The sequence below is a fragment of the Corvus moneduloides genome, chromosome 8, assembly GCF_009650955.1.
Source record: "Corvus moneduloides isolate bCorMon1 chromosome 8, bCorMon1.pri, whole genome shotgun sequence".
Classification (NCBI taxonomy): domain Eukaryota; kingdom Metazoa; phylum Chordata; class Aves; order Passeriformes; family Corvidae; genus Corvus; species Corvus moneduloides.
In genome coordinates this window covers 16,176,730-16,201,210 of record NC_045483.1, presented here as the reverse complement: position 1 = coordinate 16,201,210, position 24,481 = coordinate 16,176,730, and the positions used below count along the sequence as shown (strand labels likewise).

The 24,481-nt window shown below is 37.7% G+C and overlaps 1 protein-coding gene across 2 annotated transcripts in view; it reads left to right on the top strand.

Moving 5' to 3' along the window:
* Nucleotides 1-15,190, top strand: part of MYOF (myoferlin) — a 65,185-nt gene extending 49,995 nt beyond the window's left edge. The window contains exons 38-54 of one of the 2 annotated variants that reach the window (XM_032116227.1): nt 250-326; nt 4,087-4,098; nt 4,903-5,001; nt 5,627-5,752; nt 6,498-6,653; nt 6,769-6,860; nt 7,819-7,989; nt 8,511-8,659; nt 8,886-9,025; nt 9,616-9,704; nt 9,786-9,881; nt 10,464-10,605; nt 10,919-11,018; nt 11,877-12,070; nt 13,292-13,401; nt 13,734-13,881; nt 14,331-15,190. In XM_032116227.1, coding sequence (XP_031972118.1) covers nt 250-326; nt 4,087-4,098; nt 4,903-5,001; nt 5,627-5,752; nt 6,498-6,653; nt 6,769-6,860; nt 7,819-7,989; nt 8,511-8,659; nt 8,886-9,025; nt 9,616-9,704; nt 9,786-9,881; nt 10,464-10,605; nt 10,919-11,018; nt 11,877-12,070; nt 13,292-13,401; nt 13,734-13,881; nt 14,331-14,366 — 1,937 coding nt within the window. In that variant the 3' untranslated portion in view covers nt 14,367-15,190. Of the gene's footprint in view, nt 1-249; nt 327-4,086; nt 4,099-4,902; nt 5,002-5,626; nt 5,753-6,497; nt 6,654-6,768; nt 6,861-7,818; nt 7,990-8,510; nt 8,660-8,885; nt 9,026-9,615; nt 9,705-9,785; nt 9,882-10,463; nt 10,606-10,918; nt 11,019-11,876; nt 12,071-13,291; nt 13,402-13,733; nt 13,882-14,330 lie in introns of those variants that run through there. The other variant, XR_004241529.1, reaches the window with a different exon arrangement.
* Nucleotides 15,191-24,481: the final 9,291 nt, after the last annotated feature.

The window sequence follows — 24,481 nt, the reverse complement described above, 5'->3', positions numbered from 1 at the left end:
CCTCTGTATTTTTTCAAGTTTTACTCTTAATTTGAATACTGTGTATTTGAGAAATGTTTGTATATCCTGCACAAAAATATTTTGTCTGTTTTTAGCAAAAAGTGGCAACGAATTGCTTTCTTTAGATAAACATATAGCCAATGAATTATTTTACATCTTCTGTAACTGTCTGGATTTAAATCTGATGAAACTGTTTAGTAAGATATTTTTCCTACAACATATTGCCTTAATAAAACCTTTGGCTTACAGTTAGTCTGCTCTCTGCTGCACTTCACCAGGATACAGTAATTGATATGGAAGACACACAGCCACTGCTAACAGCTCAGGTAATCTTTGAAATTTGATGCTTGGCTTTGTTCTTAAGATCTCTGATTTCTGAGGAACTATCTAGACAGCAAAATTGTCAGAAACATATGCAACCCTGTGGAAAGCCAGATTGAAGAAAGGTACTTGGTGACAGGAAAGCGAAGGAAATATGTTAATCATTTTAATCTTTGTTTTCATATAGTAAACATCAAACTGTAGCATTTTGTGCTGGTAAAATTCACCAGTAGCTTAAGAATTAATTCACTTGTTCAATAGCTATTGAAAGCACATGATAGAACATTACCCAGCTCCCACTGATGGTGGCTAGAGCAGCTTGATTTTGCACAGACTGACCAGTTCTAGATGAAGGAGTTAGAAGTAGGTGTATGCTCTGGTCCTTCAGCCCCTCGTTTTATCACGGTCATGGCTTTGCCTCTCTTACCTTGAAGCCATCCAAGCCCAATACCACTGAAACAATGTTTTTCTGCACTAACACTTCACTTCTTTCCTTTTCTGTTGTGCCTTGTCTCTTTACTGCTCTGATTCTTTCGAGACCACCACAATACAGTTTTGCTTTCCAGGTAAAAAATAATTCTGCTTGCAGAATTTTACTCTTGTGTTGAAACATGACTGAAGACAGATTCCAAACAGTACATTTTCAAGGAAGAAATATCAATTCTTTTAGGACTGTAAAATGTTTCCTTTGCCTAGTGTGTTCATAGATTTCTGATGGCCTGCTATGTTAAAGGAAGCAGAGGAGTTATGCCCTTTAATATATAGCAGTTTTGCAGACTCTTAATCCACAACTTTAACTTTTGAAAATGCAGAATATTTGACATTGTTACAGCAGTCCCAGAGTAAATACTACTGAATGTAAACTTTTGAACTGTTACTGCTATTTGAGTATATTAATGATTGCATTGTTCTTCCTTCATGGCTTCTTCTTATCATCATCATATTCAGAATCTAATTTAAATACATCATAGACCATGATCTTGTGATTACTGCCATCATACATGTAAATTGTCATTAATGTTTAATTTAGAGCAGTCTCACTTTTATCTGAAATAGGTTTTCTCTTCTAACATATTTGGTATATATTCTAATACAAGCTAGAACAGAGAACTATTATTCCCTTTTAAAAATATAAGGAAAAATATTTAGAAAATAAAGAAGACTTAGCACTTCAAAGTCACTGGTAAAATTGGTTATATTTGTGTAGTTTATTTTGACTACAAAGGGAAAATTTTAAATGCCACATAAACAGAAACACAATTTCTTTTAGTTTGGCATCACCCAAGCCAAATATAACCCTAGATACAGTGAAAGCATCCATATTAGAGGAATGAAAACTCAAAACAATCCAAATGGAAATAAGTAAAACTGTGGAAGGTGTAAGTGCTATGCAGACAACACCCTGAGGACACAAAATGCCAAAATTTCATCAATTACATTCCAATTTCCAGTGTTTAAGCAGTATGTCAACAGCACTCAGCAAAATGGCTTCTCCAACAGCAGTGCATGTATGTACCAAACTAATGCATGCAGGTGACCAGGACGGGGTTGGATGGGGAGGAATGTTAATGTATGGAGTCTTGAGGGGGTACTTCTCTTGGCAGTTTGGCCACAGAGAGATTTTGGAGGAGATGATGCTCACAAGTCCAGTATGATTAGTTATATTAAGGTATTCTTGTCCTGAAAATCTTACTATGCATATAGAATATGTATGAACTACTAAAAACTTCATTTTTGTGTCACCTTACTTAGAATCTCTGTGATAAAAGCACAAAATGAACAGGAATTATTTCACCACACTATTAATATTTAAACTTTGTTTAGAAGTCTACTCCCTGGAAAATAAAATTACAATTTAAAAATTTCTAACTCTGAATTTTCTAGGGATCCACTGCATCTCTTCGATTTTTTTTCCATAATTCCAAATTGTTCAAAAAGCTAATAGTTGATGTCTTGACAACTTCATGTATAACAATCTACAGTGGAGTCACTGGGTAGATTTTAAAAAGGACAGTAATATTACGTTGATTTTACCATGTGAATATTTCACTCCAAAATCTCCAATTTATCATATGGCATTTTATTCTGTATTTTGGCATTCTGTGAGCACATCCTGATTACAACTTCTAGTAACAATAATATCTAAATACTGAAGACTATTATTTGCTCTGGGAATTTTTAAAGAAGATCTTAAGGTTTTGATTTTTTTTCCTCCTTAACTACTTCTTCCCAAAACTACCAAGTGCATTATTTGAAGAGACATTTGAAGGTATATCAAGGGGAAAAAATAACAAACCCAAAACATAACCCCTGACTTAAACTCTTCCAACATTATTCTTTGATGAAAGATTCAGAGTTCTACACAGTGTATTTTGTGTAGAGACTTTAAATTGGGTGTTTAAATTATGATTGCATAATTATGCAAGTTAACCTTTGCATTGTCAACATTGTATTTAAACAGTATTTTTAAAAAGTGAAATTTAACTATGGCAAACTATTCAAAATTACCTCATGAATTCTGCCCATAATTTGCTGGGGTTTCCACAAAAAAATCACTCCAACTGTCTTTAGAAAATGACAGTCCCATGCTAATCTGATAAAAATATGCTGTACTTATATGATTTGAAGGTAGATAAGACTAGTAAAACAAATAGACCTGAACATCCCAGCAAAATAATTACTTAAGAGAACAGAAATGGGAATAAATGAGAATGATATACCAGAGTGATGTCCTGACTTGATGCATTTGGCTTGTATTCATAAAATGTTTTGCATATTTCCTCGGCTTTGCACAAAAATTCCTTGCTAATGCTTTTAAATGAAAACACAAGGTATAATGTATAAAAAGTAGCACAAATGACACTTGCTAATCATGGCTTCCAGATGGGATGCATGATGCTTGCTCTTAATGGACTGTGGGGTCATAATTAGGGTATCTGTGATTTAACAGGTGAAGCATTTTGGAATGTGCACATTGTTTTCACACTTATATGGATAAATCTATAGATGTACATAGAGTAGTTGCTACTGTACTTTATAATCCTTCATCTTTTTTTCAGACTCCTGAAAATCCACAGCCTGTAAAAAATTGTTAAATGATAGTAGAAGGAAACGGGAAAAAGATGTTGAGCATTAGCAAATTATTTTATAGAGAAGTAAATAGTCATAAAGGGGAAAAAACCCACTTGAATCTTACATATGTGAAATTTGTTTGGAAATGTCTGGAATAGGTTCAGTTTTGTAACTGCTCTTAGAAATATTTTTCATCTGAAATAAATCAGATCCAGTGCTCTGTGCAGCCACAGATGAAAGTGGGAAGCGATGATACTGTGGAAACCAGTAAATAGAATCCAGACTGTAACACCACAATGATACAATAAAAATCTAGGCTTCTCTCAGTTTTGCTTTGCTATGTGAAGAAGCACAGGGAAATAATGTCTTACAGTCCTGCAAACATGTTTTTAAAATGTGTGTACGTATGTATGTGTATATATATATATATCTCTATATATACTCCAGTTCAATATCTAGAACATTCTGCTTTTCTGACAGCAGAAAAAAAAAAAAATCAAGTTAAACACATGGTGTCTGAATATTCTTCAAAAGTATTTCTAAATTATTGATGTTAGTAACTTACTTTGCACACTTACTATATACAAACCCCTAACCATTTAAAGCCTATTTAACTGTATAAAATTCTTCAAATCATATCCTTAACATTGTTTTTATTTTGCTCTTTTCTTATGACTTGATCCTCATGAGCAGCTCACAGAAAAGGTAATGTATACTACTTTAAAAAATCTACACATTGCTTTCTCCAGTTGAAAACCACTATATCAATACTGCCTACAAATTAGAATTATAAGCATGTGGGTGAGAACAGTAATCTCTGAAAGTGATATAAAACCTACAGTGAACTTGTGAAATGGTAAATTTAGGCTAAATATGCAAGACTAAAATAGGAAGCCCTATATATAAAAAAAATCAAAACAACCAATCCAAAAGAGCCCAAACAAACCCTCACCTTTAATGATCTGCATAATACTTTAAGATTCTCTGTAAGTCCAAACAATCTTTAAAAAAAATCAGATTTACAGTGGATGAATACTATTCATTCTGTTCATTCATAGCAGATGAACGTTATTCATTACCATTGAAAGTTTGTTTTCAGGGGAAAATATTTACATTATGCAGTCCACGTGAATACAGAAATGATCACTTTCTTAAACAGTGATTATCAGACTTAAAAATAGAAAAAACCCCACAGAAATACTGTATTAGTAGAATGTATAGATTGCTAGTATCTTGGTGTCGTGAGGCTTATTGAAGTACTGTTTCTAACAGGGCAAGACTCAATTACTCCTTCTCAACTGCATTGGTTTAGCAGTGAGGTAGATCTGCAACTGCCTTAATTATTATATTCTAATTTTCTTTCAGATAAAGTTCTAATATTACCTAACTGATAATAAGTTCTAGAGTATATTATTTATTACTGTGCTTAATTTTTCATTATTTTTGCTGTCGAATATGATATGAGAGAGACTTTATCTCCCAATAAAATCTTTTTTGCTTTTCTTTAAGGAGGAAGAAATTGTGGATTGGTGGAGCAAATTTTATGCTTCAATAGGAGAATATGAAAAATGTGGACAGTACATTAAAAAAGGATATGACACTTTAAAGGTATTGCCCAGGATAAAATAGGTTAACATATTTCAGAGCTTATGGGCCCAAGACCTGTCCCACTTTTTTTTTTTTTTAAATGCTCTTCAAATTTCAGCTATACATGATTTTCTATAAAGGTTCTTTACTAAGTCATGTGATGAAATTAAGCTTCTAAGAAGATATCCTGGCTTCTCTTCTACTTAACTACACTTACTAAGAGATGTATTAAAAGTTTAATCTTGCCTTGGATGAAAGGGAATTTTAGTCTTGACTTCATTGGGCACCAGGCAGATCCTAAATAAACATACACATTAAGAAAGTATGAGCACAGAGAATCAGTACATTTAACTGTTTGTTGGCTAAAATTTGAAGTGAGACTGCTTTCATTTCTTATCTAATACAGCTAACAAAGAAAGTAAAGATAAGCTTATGACATGCTACTTACTCTGGTTTTAACCAAGCCTAAATGAAGCTTTATCACATGTTCTCCAAACATTGCATTTGCTCCCACTTTGATATAAAATAGTTCCAAAAGCTTTGGTTCCCTGAAATAGTCCATCAAACATAAAATACTTTGCAGTGGCACCATGGTGGAGCTGATATGTATGATAATTTCTAAACTTACCTTTTTTCTTTTTTTAAGGTGTATGACTGTGAATTGGAAAAAGTACCTGAATTCAATAATTTAACAGACTTCTGTGATACATTTAAACTATACAGAGGCAAATCTGAGGACAGTGATGATCCATCAGTGGTTGGGGAATTCAAGGTAAATTTCAAATGATGGGCAACGAACAAATGCTAGTTGCAGTCTTCTGTATATAAGTGGTTATTTAAGTAGATCTACATGCAAGTGTTTCAGCTTAAATATGGATGTGTGCATTAGTAGGGGCAACAGATGTTTGTAACTACTTAGGTACAGGCCCATCTTTTTCAAGGAAAGTACAGCTACATGTTGCCCACACTAAAAGTGCTACATGTTAATCTAAAATAAATATAATTCCTGCTAATGTAACCTTTCCTGGTAACCACGGGACAGAACCTTCCCAGATAACCTCTTGAACAGGACTAAAGTTCCACAAAGTACATTTTTAGAATGAATTTGGAAAAGGTATTTTGTACTATTTCTGTGTTTCTGTGACTTTTTATAGATTAAAATAATGCTAATGTAGATAAAACCAACCAACCAACCAAAAAACCCCCAAACCTTAAATGATGCTTTTGGAGAGAAAAACAAAGTATTTGTTACATATTCTCAGCTGGAACAAAATAGAGTAATTTTGTTGACATCAAAACAGCTGACTTGAGGATATAACCTTGCCTTTTAATAAGTCTTAATATCCAAAATCCACTAAAATAAAACAAAATACTTCTAAGTCACTGTGGATCAGGCTAGAATTCTGCTACTCCTGTATAAACCAGAATGTATATGTGTAGGATAAATAAGAAGAAACAGACTTAGCAGAGTGACTTTTCTCCATTTATCTTGATGGTGTCTTTCTACCATTTTTTAGGGATCCTTTAAAATCTATGCGTTGCCTGACGATCCCGCTGTTCCAGCCCCTCCGCGGCAGTTCCGGGAGCTGCCGGACAGTGGGCCCCAGGAGTGCATTGTGCGAATCTACATCGTCCGAGCCCTGCAGCTCCAGCCCCAGGACAACAACGGGCTGGTGAGAACGTTGGCTGTCACAGTGTCTGTCAGCTAACTGCTCTCCTATACTTTAAGTAAAGTTAGTTTTGGTAGCTATTTCTTACCAATATTTTTGTTTCTTTTCTTTTAAATAGTGTGATCCTTATATAAAAATATCTCTAAGTAAAAAAGTAATTGAAGACAGAGATCATTATGTGCCTAATACCCTCAACCCAATCTTTGGCAGGTAACATATTTTTTTGTATTTTCAATTTACTGTATTTTAGACCGTTCTCCTATTTTTTAAGGTAAACCTTTACTTGAACTATTCAGTGCTCTATTCATAGTTATATACTGACAGTTAATTGTGCGTAAAATTGCATAAGGCATTTCCCTTTGAAATCATTGGAAAACACAGATGTTTGGCTAATCCCTAGATTTTCTTTGTTGTGTGGGTAAATTGCACAAAGTAAAACAATGTGTAGATCTTAAAACCAGCCTGTGTTAGTCATATAAGAATAACAAAATGTGCTATAGAATATGGCAAAAGTTTTAACTCTGAAAACTAGATGGATCTCACGAGTAATCAGCTTTAACATGTATTCCCAGTACACTGGTCTTTCCATCAAAGCTTAATGATGTCATTGAAATATATGAATAAAAAATACTAGATAGGAATGAAAAGTTACATCATCTGCATGATTACTATGAAATTCTGGGTCTGGTTTAGACTTGTAGGAGGATTTTGATAAATTAGAAAGTACAGAGAGGAGGAATAGAAGGATTATGACGGGTTTGAAAAGCACACTTTGCAATGATGCACTACAGGTTTTCAATTGTTCAGATTATGCAAAGAAATAGACAGCGAAGATAATTGATTTCAGACAGAAGGTAACTTTCTTCCTCAGTCCCAATTCAAGCTACTGCACAGAAACCATCCAAGTAATACATTGTGCAGAAAGGAAGGCGGTAATAGCCAGAGGAGTACAAATGAAACTATTTATAAATGCAAATAGAAATTGGAGCATGCGTGATAACTGCTTCTAGATTCATCAGCTCTGGAAGCATCCTTTTAATACCTTCTAAAGGCTATTTCTCAAAGATAAACTAATAAGTGCTTTGTTTACTTTGGGCTTTTTTGAGTTTAAAAATAAGAAGCATTGCTCAAAAGAGCAATAGCCTTAACGAGGAATTTTTATGTCTAGAATGTATGAACTCAGCTGCTTCTTGCCTCAAGAAAAGGATCTGAAGATTTCAGTCTATGACTATGACACATTGACTCGTGATGAAAAAGTGGGTGAAACCATAATTGATCTTGAAAATAGATTCCTTTCTCGTTATGGATCTCACTGTGGCATCCCACAGCAGTACTGGATGTAAGTAATTTTGTCTGTTGAAAATTTTAATCTGTAAAACCTAGTACCCAGTCTCCAAAAAAGCCCTTAACTCTATGGTTAAAAAACAATGCTGTGGCTTCTCAAGGGTATTTGTTGTGCTTACTCTATCATCTAAATTCCAAGTGAAACTAAATCTTCAGAATAGCCTTCACTGAAAACCATGGCGTGAACTATTTTAATATTTTCTTAATACAGTAATGTATGTTATTTCTGTCCAGAGAACTCACACTTAAGAGAATTTTCTGACCTACTGATGGAAGTAAATATGAAAGCATCTATCAGTGTAAATTATTTTGATACACAAAGAAAAAACTACTGTGTCTTGGAAGGTAATTGAGCTGCTACAAAATTATGTCACTATATCAAACTCCAGAGGCCTCAATCTAGGCAGTTACAGTGCTGCTCTTTCTGAGCTAGTTTAATAAGTACATTTTACATGATGTGTAAATGCCCTGAATAGTGAATAATTTTAGAATGTGTTTCTTTTGCTTTCATAAAAGTTCAGGTGTGAATACCTGGCGTGATCAACTAAAACCCACCCAGTTATTGCAAAATGTAGCCAGGTTTAAAGGCTATGCTCCTCCTGTCCTCTCTGAGAATGGTAGAAAGATTAACTACGGGGGACAAGACTATACTTTGGAAGAAGCTGGTGAGCTTGTTCACTTATTTTATATGTATGTCTTAAATTCATATTGATAAAATATAAAAACTTCCAGTTATTTATGGAATACTAGAAAAATATCTTCGATTTTTCTCCAAGTTGAGCACACTTTTCTGCTCAATTTTAAATACCTGGTTTTAATTTTTTGTTTTAAATTTCAAATGCAAATTCTAGTTCATAAGCCCCTGTTCTTTTCCCATTTCTTTTATTTCAGAAGCTAACAAAATCTTGCATCAGCATCTTGGTCCGGGTGAAGAGCGGTTAGCCCTTCATATCCTCAGAACCCAGGGTTTGGTACCTGAACATGTGGAAACAAGGACCTTATATAGCACCTTCCAGCCCAACATCTCCCAGGTACTGTGAACTGGCTTGGTTATGGTTTCTTGAAAGCAGAAATGGAGCATTCCAGAGTTTATGTCATGGTGTTAATGGCATGGTATCACTCAGGGGAAAAGAGGGCTACAAATCATTGCTGCTTGGCTGAAAATGTGAAGCAGGTTAGTCTAGAAACATAATAAAATGCAGTTATGCTTTGCCACTAAGACCTCCAAATGACATCCTAAACACTGGCAGAGGGGAAATTAGGAAAGATTTATTTCTTTCTTTGTTACTGAAGTAAACTGGAATATATGTTTATGCCTCACCAGCAATAAAGGAGACAGGCTAGCTCAAGAGCTTCCCAGCTGCATCCAACAAATGAGACCCAGCTTGTCAATTCTCTACAAGTCAGAGGTGCAAGTTTAAACATGAAGCCTTACATTGGACCTCACTGCTAGAGAGGAACAAAGGCTAACGTTACTTTTCTGGCATTACCTAACTCACCAGTGGTTGGGGTTTTTTAAGAAAGTTTCTGTAGAAACAGAAAACTTGTCTGAAAAATAAAGGGGCCATGACAAACCTATATACAACAAACAATCCCTCATCCATCTTCTTCACTGCTACAGGGAAAGCTGCAGATGTGGGTGGATGTTTTCCCTAAAAGCTTAGGACCGCCAGGCCCTCCATTCAACATCACTCCCCGAAAAGCCAAGAAGTGAGTATCCCCACATACTACATACCCTCTGGCAGCCTTGACAAAGCAATTCAACTCTCTTGCCCCAAACATCTCTCTTAGGTATATCTTGCGTGTGATTGTCTGGAACACCAAAGATGTCCTTCTGGATGAAAAGAGCATCACAGGAGAAGAAATGAGTGACATTTATGTGAAGGGGTAGGAGCATTCTCTCATGTAACACTTAACTTACAAATGAATAACATTCAGAATGTCCTGGGAATATCTTGACCGTGGGTTTCAAATATTTTTTTCATTCAGCCAAGTCAAATGCTAACCTCAGAGGAGCATGGAAGTCTTATGAGATAAAGCATGACCAGTTAATGTGTGGTGAAAGTTCCCAGAATTTCACCTCTTGAGATGGATAGCAACTGAAAAGATAGAGTTATCTTTGGTGTTGCATGACTTGGATTGTTATTTTTTATATTCCCTAGTCTTAATATAAAAAAAGTCAATAGAAATCAGAGAAATATACTACTAGGCTGATTTAATTTCTCCCTAAAAAAGAATTCAGCAACTCACCACTGATACGGCGCTGGTCTTAGATCAGAAATCCAGTTCAGATGTTCCTATTTATAGTGCCAAATTGGAGCCAACTACAAAAGGGCGTGGAAGACTCCCCCGCCCTCTGTGAGCAACACTTACAGGTTGTCTGCAACCCCTTAATGACACTGTTCCAGTACAAACAGGCACCAGTGTAGTCCCACTGCAAACACCAGACGCATCTCTCCATATTTTCAGGTGGATGCCTGGTAATGAAGAAAATAAGCAGAAAACTGATGTTCACTACCGATCATTAGATGGTGAAGGGAACTTTAACTGGAGATTTGTTTTTCCTTTTGACTACCTCCCAGCAGAGCAACTCTGTTTAGTTTCCAAAAAGGTAAGTATTGCTAAAGATTTCAATGCTTAGAATACAGATTCTAGCTAGCCTGGTAATTTGTACCTGCATATTAAAAGAGACAATTTGGCTCAGATCTGCATACTCTTCTCACACTGCTGTTGTGAACAGATTCCTTGCCTTTCAGCCAGGAACAATCCACTGGCAACAACAGCAGTCTCCTTTTTGCAGGGGCAAGATTAGATCTTTTAATACTTCCACCATCCCCAGAATTCACAAGTACTAGCAGACCCCAGCTTTGAATTTTCATAAGTAATTTTTAAAGGTGCTTGGTATTCATTTTTTTAAATTCTAGGAACATTTTTGGAGTCTTGACAAGACAGAATTCAGAATCCCACCCAAACTGATCATTCAAATATGGGATAATGACAAGTTCTCCTTGGATGACTATCTGGGTAAGACTTTGAATAAGAATAGTTACTGTTGTCTCAAAGAAGGATATCAAAGTGAACAATTTTAAATTATCACATGAGGATTGCATTTACAGTGAGACACTGAGCATGGAAATGCACTCCAGCTTTCCTTCTGAATGAATGAGTATTCACTCAGGAAAGGCCTACTTGCAGGTAAACCAAGATACTTTTCATTCAGGTGAGCCATCTCCCAAGGTGCGTAAAATCAGAATGTGCGTGAAAATTTACTTTGCTTCTTTCTTTAAGTAAAATTAATTGAACAAGGGTACTTCAGTTCTAAATAAGAGTAATGACATAATGCTGTAATTTAGGTTTAAGCAATCTACTTTAGGCTGTTATTAATCCCTACCTTTTCTAGAGATACTACTCTGCACAGGATTCTCTGCCCTGTGTTATGACAGCTCCAAAGTTTACACACAAACTATATAGGCCTCAAAATCTGAAAACAAATAGTTGATTTGTAACTGTCATTTAAGTTTGCTAAATTATGCATTTAGCTGTCAGAAATTACTTATTACATTGCTGTGTTTGAGTATCTTCTGTTTAGATGTGTGGGGGGGAAAATCCTCAATTAAAAAAAATCAAATGATCTTGCATTAAAGAAGGTGGAGGTGGAGTCGAGCTTGCTAAATGAAATTTATCAACACCAGCAGCAGGGGCTTAAACACAATGTGTCCCAATTCCCTGCCTCACAACATCCTTAGACAAATAAGAATGTAATGTGTCTGTTGATTGCCTTTCCTGTAAAACATGTTTGGAGATAGCAAAGGTTGATGTTGAACTGCTGGGCTGTATGGTTGGTTGTGTTATGCAGTGTTTATTTTTGTATCCACCTCCTAGGCTTTGTGGAACTTGATTTACATAAAACAATCATTCCAGCAAAAGTTCCTGAGAAGTGTAATATAGACATGATCCCAGAATACAAGGCAGACAGTTCTCAGAAGGCTCCCAGGACAGCCTCTCTCTTTGAACAGAAATCCATGAAAGGATGGTGGCCGTGTTATGTTGAAAAGGATGGCGCCCGTATTTTAGCGGTATGGTTATTACTTCTTTTAAAAGTACTTCAGACGTGCTCACCTTTTCAAATTACAAAGAAAGACTGTAAAGAGTCTCCCACTTAGCTGTTAGCTTTCAGTGGATATATGGAGGAGGGGTAAATAGGACATTCCATGGACAAGTTCAGGAATTTGTTCCAGCAGTAAGTTTTTGTTTTAAAATGTGAGTTTAATACTTCATTCATTTAGTTTGTTGCTGACCTTGTTTAACTTGAAAGACTGTGGTTGCCAGGTTGAATCATGCTATCTTGCCAAAGCAGCTGATGAAGCCATGTGAATGAATGCATAGCCTCAAGCTGTGCCAGGGGAGATTCAGCTTGAACATCAGGAAAAATTTCTTCATAAGAAGGATTGTTAAGCATTGGAATGGCTGCACAGGGAGGTGGTGGAGTCACCATCCCTGGAGGCGTTCAAGAAAGGGCTGGACGTGGCACTTAGTGCCATGCTCTAGTTGACAAGGTGGACCTGGTGATCTTAGAAGTCTTTTCCAACCTAAATGATTGTGTGATTCTTTAATTTATCACATTATTTCTCAGAAGAGCATCAGAGACATCCCAAATGCGTTGAAGACTAAAGGAAAAAGTTTAAATCCAAAGGATTTTTGTACACAGCAAACAAAATCTCTGTACTGAGAATCCGGACTAGCTTTGTGATTATGTATGCAATCAGAAGACCCAAAGCATTCTAACTTGTTCTACAGAGAATATAAATGCATATTTATAATTTCCAGAATATTAAGCCTTTCAAATGTGTCTTCTTCTTCTTTCTAATGTTTTTGCCTTTAAACTTTGTCACTGGAATTTAATAAATGAGGAAAACTATTCAGAAACATTTATAAGCCACAGCAATATGAAAAATTAGATGCTTGGTCATTTGGAAAATATGCAGTCCTTGGGTTGCTTTTGAAAAAAGAGAAGAACTGGTTTTGTTTTGCTAAACTGGAAAAAAAAATTATAGCTTAGAACTATAGATGAATTAGCAGAACAAATTTATGTCCAGTGATTTGGTTTTTTCTGTGTGTCTTTTCCTGATACTGTGTTGTGACGCTGTCATGGTACAGAGATCAGTATATTTTGAGAAGGAAATGGGAAACCCAGATGTACACCATGAGCTGATGCTGGTTCTTCTGTAGAAGTACCAAGCAAGTCCTATTAGTGCAATTTCAATAAGATGCTTGTCTCGTACCACTTTTTTCTGAAGGGTAAAGTTGAAATGACATTGGAAGTTGTCAATGAAAAGGAAGCTGAGGAAAGGCCAGCTGGTAAAGGAAGAGATGAACCCAACATGAACCCCAAACTAGATCTACCAAAGTAAGATATTTTTATCCCGTTAGATTTAGAAATATTCAATATCTAGCTACTCTGATGCATGCAGTAATATATTAGTCATCAGTTACCCTTTGCAAAACTTCATTTATAAAAGCCAATCTTGTTTCCTCCTGCAAGCATTAGGATAAAATGCAAGGTGGTTTCAGTACTAATGGCACATGTTTACTGCAGCTGCTATCTTGCATTTCAAAACTGTCTGTTCTCTTCAACCTCCAGAGCAGTGTGTTTTAATGTGTTATAACCTTAGTGTGTTATAAACCTAAGTATCCCCTGGTTTTAGAGTATAAATAATACTTGTTTCTTCCACAATGCAGCCGGCCAGATACTTCCTTCCTTTGGTTTACAAATCCCTGCAAGACCATGAAATTTATTGTGTGGCGCAGGTTTAAATGGCTCTTCATAGGCCTTATCATCCTGCTGATTCTCCTCCTGTTTGCAGCAGTGCTGCTCTATTCCCTGCCGGTAAGAATTCCTGAATGTTACTGTTCCTCAGCCGTGGGATGTGCTTAGACAGGAGTCATCAACAAGATACACTCCTTACTCAGGAGTCCATCATCTCTGTTTTAGCAGGAGATAGGGATTATATCCTTATAGATGTAAAAAAATTCAACTGATTTTTACTGAGAAACAATTAAAATTTAGGTTAAAATTAACCTATTAACTAAAGATGTAACAAAGAACTGCTTTAGAAGAGTTAATAATCTACACAATTAAAATAGCTAATAGCTGGCCTAGAGTCTACATTAGTCTGAAAAAACGTTACCTATTTTCCCTGTATTTTAACTGAAATTACCGCACCATAAATACATTTTGATCCATTCTAATATTTTAAATGTCTTTTTCAAAGCTACACCGAAGTATTTTGTGTACATCATTTTACTTCTCTTGTTTCCTTCTTCCTCCCCCAACAGAATTATTTGTCAATGAAGATCGTGAAACCAATTTAAAGAAGATTTTTTTTTACCTCATCTTTTTAAGTAGTACTGAAATTTCGCCCCAGGCTGTGGACCAAAATCAGCAAGGCTCTCCATCCTTTGTATCTGCTTGTATTTAGAACAGCAAAATAGATAATTAAGACTTTCAATAAGGTTAACCAAGGTTCAAGAGGTCATGGAAGGTGTGTTTTAAAAACAAGAAATAACCCACACCCCCCATTTTTTTTACTTCAGTGGTATCTATGTATGGTAAATTTCTGACGTTGCTTTTAAAGTGGATTTTTCATAAAAAATCACTCAGAGGAGCTGCCTGCTTTTGCTATCTCTGGTTTTTAATGGATACTTCCTTTTGAGAATCCTTTTCATTGGCACACTTTGAAACTCTGCATTTTAAGTTAAAGGAAAACAATCACTACTTACAATTATGCCTACCAAAGAAACATCACAGTGCAACCAATGGGTCATACACTGTTTCTAGTTCCAAAGTTTTCATCATCATGCTTCTTAACATTCTTATTTGCCATGCTGTAGACTTGCAAACACTATACACATATCTTGACAAGTGCATAAACATAGAAATTAATTATGCATTTTTTTAGTATAATTACAAAATTTTAAATAAACTTATCCACAAGTAAAATGCAAGTTTCTAGTTTTCTTCAACTGTAACAAAACTACAATGTATTAGGACTTAAGTAGTGTCTATCAGAGCATGTAATATCACAGACCTGGAGTTTAGGGTTGAAGAATAAGGAAATACTTCTGCACAAAGTTCTCATTAATTTATTAATCAATTATGAAATTAATAAAGAAATCTGTTGACTAGTTTCACTATACTCCTTGTATTTAGAGATGACCATGAATCAAAACACGAGGGTACATGACCTAGAATCAACCCTTGTTTGAAATCTGATCTGCATATGGGAAGTATCTCACTTTGCCTCAGTCTCCTCTCCCAAGGCAGAGTAATCTGCACTAAAAATCAGGTCATCATCTGTGATTCTATCTCACTTTTATGGAGGGCTGAAGCAGAAGTACCTCTGAACATCCTCTGGTCCTTGAAATGAAAGAAATCTGCAGCAGAACCTGAAATCAGCATTTGATATGATTGTCACACTTTTGACTGGATAAAGACTTCAGCTGTCTTTAAAAAGATGTCAGAAGTAACTACAAAAATTAATTAGTCTTTAAAAGCTTCTGTCATTGTATTTAGTGACATACTTAACACTTTCTTATAGCACAGTGCTGTAAAACAATAAGCATGTACTTGTCAGGCAAAATAAGTAACCTTATTCTGTTGGAGGAGTTAGGGTAAAGGTCTTACATTAAATAACTTCCATCATGTGAAGTCCCAGTGCCTAGAGCAGAGCAAGCAGCAGTCATCCTGTTGAAAACATAGCACCTCCCTTAATTTTTTGTTGTCAAGAAACTCTCAAGCATCTTGACCCTTGAATGAGAGCTCAGAGCTGGAACTAATCACTACCCAGATGGATTGTCCCTCCACTAATGATGAAATAGCACTCCAGAAATAACCAGCAATTTGCATGAGCTAATGTTTGATCATCCACTATTAAAATCTGTCTCAATGAATGCCATAAATCTGACAAATGATGAAAATCACAGCAACCTTATTTTCGTGCAAGACAAGAAAGTGTGTTGCTTCTAAGGGTTGTAATTAGAAAGCATTCAACTTCAAAGAGTGTGGAGCAGAGATCCAAGGAAGACTGTTCACAGAGCATTTGAAGAGTGGCAGGTACTGCCCTTCTGAGTGGAGTTCACCCTTTTCCAGATGCCTTTTTGTCCAAGCATGCATAGGCTTGATCATTTCACTTCAATTAGGCAGTGCTATTAAAAACATAACTGAAAAGTTTGAGAAGCCATTCCGTCTGCCAGCCTGCTCCAGTAACAAACAAAAGACAACACATGGTCACAAGAAAGAAAAGGTGATCATCTCTATTTACATTCAGTGCTAGTCAGATCTGTAATGCCTGGTGCAGCTGCTGTGCATGACTCCAGTGTGCAGTAAGTTTTTGTCTAGTTAGGACAGTTACCAAAGATTTAGCCATGTGTAGGGAACAACGGTGCTGCTCTCACTGTGCACTGATGACTGGGATGTTCACTGTGGCCAGTCCAGCTCTGAACCACTCCAGTTACCAGCTACTGAGGCAAATGGCCTGTGAGGCCACAGAAAAGAGGGCAGAATGTAGATGTGCCTGATGCCACTCCTCCTGATTACAGGAAATTACTTAATCCTGGGAATTCCTCCTCCTGTGAGTTTGTTTTGCCAGCCAGCTGTAACAGCCAGGGAAAGGCTAAAGCTAAACTGAAAGTGCTTATAACAAAAAATGGGTAAGTAGCAGCAGTATGTCAGAGTCCTCCTGCCTCTGCCATCACATAGGTTGAAACACCAGTAGCTGCACTCTTTGATGCTCTCAGGTATCCAAGCAGCATCTGACTTCCTCTCACTGCTTGCTGTAGTCGCCCCAGACCCTGACTACTGGCATGGGGCTGTAAGGAAGTTAACAGCTACTATCATGTACTTAACAAAGAAAGAGCCAATATGTAATTCAAGATGAAAAATTTAGAGAAACTTGCACTTATACCAGCTCAGTGTAAAGAGGCAGTAAATTCAGGTACACTTACAAGCCGTTCTTGCACTTCTTTGAACAACCACAAGATGACATCCCAAGTCTCATGTGTTCACAAAGGCCTTCCAGTACTTCTGTTTCATTCCTACCCTAAGTATATCTCACATACGGAGATGAACAACAAGATACATTTGATAGTCAAGGGAAAACAGTCCCATCAAGTCCATTGCTTCTAAGTGTGTTTGAAAAACACAGCTGTAAGCACCTTTGGGACCTACCTATTATATCCAAAGTGATTCCAAGCCTGGTTCTTACTGACCTCTATGTTTTGTATCCACTCCTTGCCCCTACATGCTTAAGTATCTATTTAGCAACTTGAAAGCAGTACTAAAGTGTGAAATGGCAGCATTCAGTGCTGCATCTTGTGTCAATGCTAGCTCAGCTAGTAAATACCATGCAACTTTTTACACAGTACTTGCCATTGTTCAGAGCTGCCATATCATGTATACAGACAGGGACCTGAATTAGAAAGAGAGTTCTTTAATGGAAAACTATCAACTCCTTTAAAAATTCATATGCAAAAAAAAAAAAAAAAAAAGGAAATACACATTTTATCTGTCGAGTCTGACCATCCTCTGACCACAAAGTTACCCTTTGAAAAATTTATTTCCCTTGTAACCTTTACTGTGGCTGAGAGATTACATCCACTGACAAGTACAAGGTGAGGAACACAGTAGGGAAAAAACACTTTCCTGAAGCCTGCAAAAACCTTGAATGCATTGTAGTTGCTGATAAAAGACTCCAAGACAGTTCTGTTGCTTTCCCAGACCTACAAGGTGTCAGGACTTGCAGCAAAAAGCACCGGAGCATTGAGAACACAGCAGGAGGTACACAAACACCCTGAATGAGCAGTGGGACTGCCAGCCACCTCACAGGGATCCTGAACTGCCAGCACAGAAGACAGTGGTGCTCACTGCGTTTAGGAAAGCTACCCAGATGTGGTTAGTGAGAGACAATGAGCCTCCAGCATGTCTTACACCTCACAGCACCAGGCAGCTGCAGGGTGCCAGCATCCACCTGGGGTCTGCAGACCAAGCTACTTCTCCATTCCTTTCTGCAACGGTGGTGCTACCCCAGCACACCGCACCAGGAACGGCCCGGCACACTCAGCCAGGCAGCAGATTTAGGTTTAAACCGTTCAGGCAGAGAAGTGAACTGAACCTTTGCTTCCAGTCTCCTGTGTAATTCTTGTCACTGTTAAGCAAACATGGTAAAACAAAAGAAGACACGCTTGCCACCATCTTCTAAGAGAGATTGTGAACATTCCGTACCCCAGAGCGTTGTATGAGTGAACCTGTCAGCCTGGGCCTTTGGAGATACTGAAGCTTTTGGTCACGATGCAGGTTCAGTGCCAAGCTGGTCAGCTGTAAAAACATACACATACTTCCAGAAAGGAAAAGATGCAGAACCAGGAGTGACTGGAGAGTTTATATAAACCTTAAGTGCTGTTAGGCAGTAATGGAACAGTTACAGATTTGCACCTAAGCACCTGAACTCCCAGCAGTGCCTCTTCACACAGCTGTGTGTCTGTTGGGTCGTGTCACTGCTCTCTATAAAACAGCAGTTAGGAAAATTAATAGAGTTAGATGCGTCATCAAACAGGAAGCAATTAGTAAACCCAGGATATGTTAGCAGTGTTCTATTAATCATAATCCTGTTATATTCAAGCCCTGTATTTTGTTTTGCTACAGGTCCCAAAAAAGGCGTAGATAATGAAAAGAATCAAGAGCAAGCAAGTAGGATAAGGCTTCCTATACAAGAAAAGCTTGAGACATCAGCACTAGCCTGAAATGTGGCAGAGCAGCAAGAAAATAAGTGTCTAAAGTAGGCTACAGAGAGGTAGAGAACATAAATCAGATGCATTTCTTCAGGTACTATATTAAAAACATGCACGTGCACACATGAAGACTCCTTCTCCCCTCTCAAAATCTTCAAACTAAAAGCCAAAAATTTTACAAAAGATTAAAGGAGACATTTTAGTGCAGATTTTAGGTGACTGTTGGAACACACTGGCAGAGTATATTATTTGGCTTAATAAGAACAGAGAAAGCCTGTTGTGCCTCCCTGCATTTACATACTAGGACGACATTACAAAATTAACTAGCTCTGATGCTTCACTGCATCCCGTGTTCACTGGAATCCCCAGAACAGTATTCCACTCCAAGATACACTCTGTGCTACTGAGAGGAGGATTATGCACTCACAGCTGTGAAAGATGCCCTTCCCTGTTGAATTCCCAAGTTTTCTAGCCTTAACTGCATACTGCTTAGTACTCAGGTTATCAGATAAAATACCACAAAGAGCTGATCATGGACCAGCCTCAGAGTGATCATTCCAATTGGGCCATGGCTTCACAATGCATTGGCACTGGTGGCATGACTGACTTTAGATATTTATTCCTATTCACTACCATGCTCTTGACTAACAAAACTAAACCAAAAAGAAACACTACCAACCTTCCTACAACCTGAGTTTTTATTTAGTGTGGGAACAATCCTCTTATTTGCTTCCAGCCATAGTACTATGGTGTGTTGAAAGAAATCGTGGGTTATGGCCTTGAGAAGAATATGTTAAGCTCATGTAGTCATCAAACAAAATATTCTCAAACTGAGTCGTCAGCAAGTTCCTTTGCCCCAAGACTTCATTTCAGGACTGCAGGCAAATTCAGGGAGAGAAGAATACATCAGCAGCACAGGAGAGACCCTCAGGAGAATTTATTTGCTCACAGGAGGACAAATATAATAAAAATTAAACTAAATTAAATATAAAATTAAGGTAACAAAAAAGTACTTAGCCACCAGCTCACATATGTACCAAAAATGAGGATGCAAAGAGGACAACTTATCAGTTGAGATAAAGAATGCATAAGAAGGCAAAGACTTGCTCTAAATGTAAAAGACACATTAACAAGTGCTAAAATAATGAAGGCTCCAGTTAGCTGCAAAGCGTTAGACATCATCTATCTTAGAGAAAAGTGCAAGGCTTCTACAGCAAAGTACAGATTTCTTAGCACTCCCTTCCATGTTTTCCAGAGGAGAAACCTCGCAGGGGTATTTTGTATATGATCCTGCTCTGCTTTTACTCCCAGAAACATGAAGCCTTTGTTTTCACTAAGATAACTCCCTGGCTGAGAACTGATAGCAGAGTTATTAGCACCTTCACTGCAGCCCGTACACCCCCTGTGCAGTCACACACCAGCCTCCAAAGGCAACTCGCAACCTCGGCACCTCTGGGACTCCAGCCATGAGCTCCTGCCCAGGAGCCCTGACTCTCCCTGGCAAAGGAGATCGATTTCAGTGGGCTGCTTTCAACGCTGAAGAGTTCCTGTTCTGGAGTAGGAGGCAGTCAATTAAACTTTTAAAACTAAACCTGCCCACATCAGAGCAGTCTAGCCCCAAATCTACACATTCTTCCACGTAATCCACTTGCCCTCATGCAAAAACCTGCACCGTATATGCGCTGTATATGAATAACTGCTACTCTTAGAACAATAAAAATGTTTTAAAAAGAAAAAACAAAACCCAGAGACAATTATTTAGAAAGACAGGAACCAGAACACCAAAATCTTCTGGTGTTGCCATACAGGGGCTTTGTTACTGAGGATTTATTCCAAGTTTTTGTTGTTTCTTGCCTTGAAATATCCTGAAACAAAATGGGATAGTCCCACTGTGCTGTGAGCTTAAACACACACACACACACACACACAACGTAGACAGGTAAAAGCACTAAAAGCAATCAGCTCTGAGAAAGGATTTACTTCAGTTGCACAAGTATATGTGGGTGTGTTTTTAAATAGAAATGTCTCCACTCATCTTGCTCTGATACATGCTGTGCCAACTTAAACCCTGCCAATGCATCTGAATAGTCAAACAAACGTCTGTCCCTCCCCAAACATCCACCATTCACATTAAATAAAACACATAACAATGGAGGGAAAATAGACCTGAAAAGAGCTTATTTCGAAATGCAGAGGTCTAACCTGAGGATAGCTATTTTCATGCAAATTTGAATTCTTCTTGCTCATATACATGAACCCAGAATTATCTGTTAACATTCTCAGCTTCTCTTATGCGATTAACAGGTAGGAGAAAATTAAAGGAAAAGGGAATGGAATGCCCCAAAGCAATGAAAGAGAACTTTAGCTCTGTTGCTCCCAACTAGCAAAAGACCCTGAAAACAAACTACTGCACTCAGGGCAATAAGGGAGAAAATGGATTGAAACCCCAAATCCCTCTTACACAGCAAAAGCCAGGCCAGCCTTCCACATCATGGGAGGGTCCTGCTGTCAGCACCAGGTTAGTGACTGATCTGCTCCTAGTCCCTTTTGGAGCATGAGGGAAATGCCTTCAATTCAGCCAGCCTCCAAATCAGTCTTACCTTTGCAAAGGTCAGGCAGTATGGATGCTGATGCACCACTGAAACACCTTCCCACAGCAATTGTTCAGCATGTGGCCACCTGCTCCGTGAAACTTCCACTCTATTATACATATTCACTGCAGCATGCCACTACTGGTTCAAAAGCTGAGTTTCCAGTTTGGAAACTGGAAATACCAAATTTCACCTCTGATTTTTTTTTCATCTGAATGCAACAGAATTTTTTTTTCAATCCTGTGAAAATTTGCCGTGAAAGCAATTAAAAAGGGGCAAAGAAGAAAACCCATTGCCGATCTGTAAAAACAAGCATTTCTTGGTTTTGCCTTGAACAGCAGTTCCAATGAAAAGGAGGAGAAAGCTACCAGAATTGCCTGTGGTAACAGCAATGACATCTAAACATGCTCAGGGCAATGCTGGAGCTGTAATAAGCTCTCAGGGATACAGGCCAGGCTGTAACAGACCCTGTATCTGTAAAATGAACAATACCTCAACTGAAATGTCAAGATCAATGAACTTTTGTTTTCTTTTTATGCATAACAAAGTTATTAAATTTTACCCCACTTGTGTTTTTTAGTTCCTTGAGGTAAGTACATGTCTCTGGAAGATATACGTCTGACAAAGATGACACTTTTTAGTCAATTTTAAATCAAAACGGTACATTTCAAACAAAACAATTCTAAACTCATTTGTCTTACCTCATAACTCAGAATTACCCCATTAAAATAAATTATTTGGCATAGGACAGAATCACTAAGCGGCTGAAGGAAGAATGTACAGTTTAGGGAGGATTTGAGGGGAAGGAAGAGTTTGAGTAACAAGCATTCATAAGAAGAACATTCATAAACAGTGGTGCCCTTATGCTACCAGAGAAAATAAAATGAAATTAGCATTTGTAAAAAGCATTATTAATTTTCTCCTTTTTTTCCCCCGTTTATTTCATAGAACAAAATTTCTATGTACACATAAAGCTAGGCCAGGAAAGATCTAAGGAGGACATCATTACTCCTAAGGATGTTAAGGGAGGGCACAGTTAGGGCAAGAGGAGTACAAGGTCCCCCACCCTGCTGTTAAAACACCTGAGTGGAAGAATGACCTGACTAGGTCTCCTCATGACCAGGCTTGTCTCAGCAGCCTCAGCTCCCCGGCAGCTCTGATAATCTGCAGAGCCTCCACTTCCCTACACAGTCTTTGAACAACAATTCTCTTGCATTAAATGCAGAGAATAACAGTGATAGCATGATGTATACCTGCTGAGTACCAAGAGCTGTGTGGCTAAATTTAATCACCATTTCCCCCAAACGTGTCAAACAATCCTGTGCTTTCATTGTGTAAACCATCTACAGAAAGCAGTGCCACACCAGGTAAGGAATTTCTTAAACATGTGTCAAAGTTTTTAGTAGATATTACCTTTACTGTGCTACCTGATGTTTCCCACATATAACAAGCAAGGTTACTTCAAACTGTATGTGCTTCAGTTCACTTACTTACAGGAATTCTTCCTTCACTTCTCTGTCCTCTGACATCAAGACTGGAAGGGTCACCTTCATAGTAAAGGACAGCATATGCTAAATCCACATTCCTGTGTAACATCTCTCAAAAGTTATAAACACCTGAACTGTGAACTTAACTCAAATTTTTCAGAAAATAATTTTGTCCAACACGACCCAAAGCCAGTGAAATTTTAGGAGACCTTCTTTTACAATAGATTATCTTACCTCTTGAGAAATATTTGCAACAGAAGAGCTAAACCATGTTCATTAGTTCTCCTAGTTAGGCATCTGTTGAGTTTGGAAAGGGACATTGTATCAATTCAGAATTTTGCCTGTGAAAAGGCCTGAAGGTCTCTCAGGATCCTTTTCAGTTTTGTCCTGAGCTCAAACCCACAGGAAGACTGTCCCAGTACCAAACTGATACTCAAATATTTTAGCTTTTTATCCCCAGCACTCCATCTGCGAGCCCAGTTCCTTTGGTCTGGAAGAATGGATCACTGGACCCATTATTATCAGTCAGGTGTTCTCTTATCACCCAGCTACCTCAAGATAAAAGCCTTGTTGTTTAAAATGTAACCAGCATCCTTGTTTGAGCCCAGCCTGCATGCACTAAAAAGGGCCTGAACTCTAATTAGTGCCAAAAGCAGTTTTATACTTACAAGTACTTATTATAGCACATAAGCAAGTGCTCATCTCTGAGATGGAACATTCAGACTGGATTCATCACCTCCTACCTCTCCTCAGTAAAATTAGTCTGCAGCCTCACCCCAAGCATGTCAGGCACAGCTCATGATGCTTCACTAAGCATCCTGGGAAATTCTCATCAACAGTTGCCTGTGGCAAGCAAAGGCTCATCTGCTAATTTTGTTCCTTCTACACAAACATTATCTATTATTTCTGTCCCATGGGATCCACCCTGCACTCTGTGGATTTTAGAAAGCTAACAGTCATTCCATTTTGCCATGAAAGAAAAGCATCATAGTTAGACTATGCTAAGTGCTTTGCTAACAGGTAACTGCGGGCTTGATCTCACTGTCAGCAGAAATGGGTAGGACCCTCCTAGACAGCATCAATAAATAGTTTGATACGTGTATTTTAAAGCAGTATTTCCAGACACTAAGAGCACTGTTTGTCAAATGAAATATATTATGCTTTAAAATTCCATTATATGCATTTCAAGGGAAAGAAATTTCACTGCAGCAAATATACTACTAAAATGTTTCTGAGGTACAAATAACTCATTCCCGGTTCTTTCAGAAACTGCAAACAAGTAATTAGCCCTTCTGAACTCCAGAGTCTATAGCCTGTAGCTAATGTGATGTTACTAATGCATTTATAAACATCAGGCTCCAAAGCCAACGCTGAGATATTCCATCATAATTTAGATCTCTCATTAACTTCACCACCCTGACCAACATGCTGTCACTGGCAGAGTGTTTGACAGTTTACATTACCTGCAGACATGAGTTCATGTCAATTCAATTAAGAAAGATTAATTCCAGAACTGACAACGCATAAATATTTTTAAATTACACCTGGCCTTGTTGGCACTGCTTACTCCAAGACTGACTTTAGAAGAGAGAACATGTCTTTAGCCTCCTGGGCAGAAAGGAAA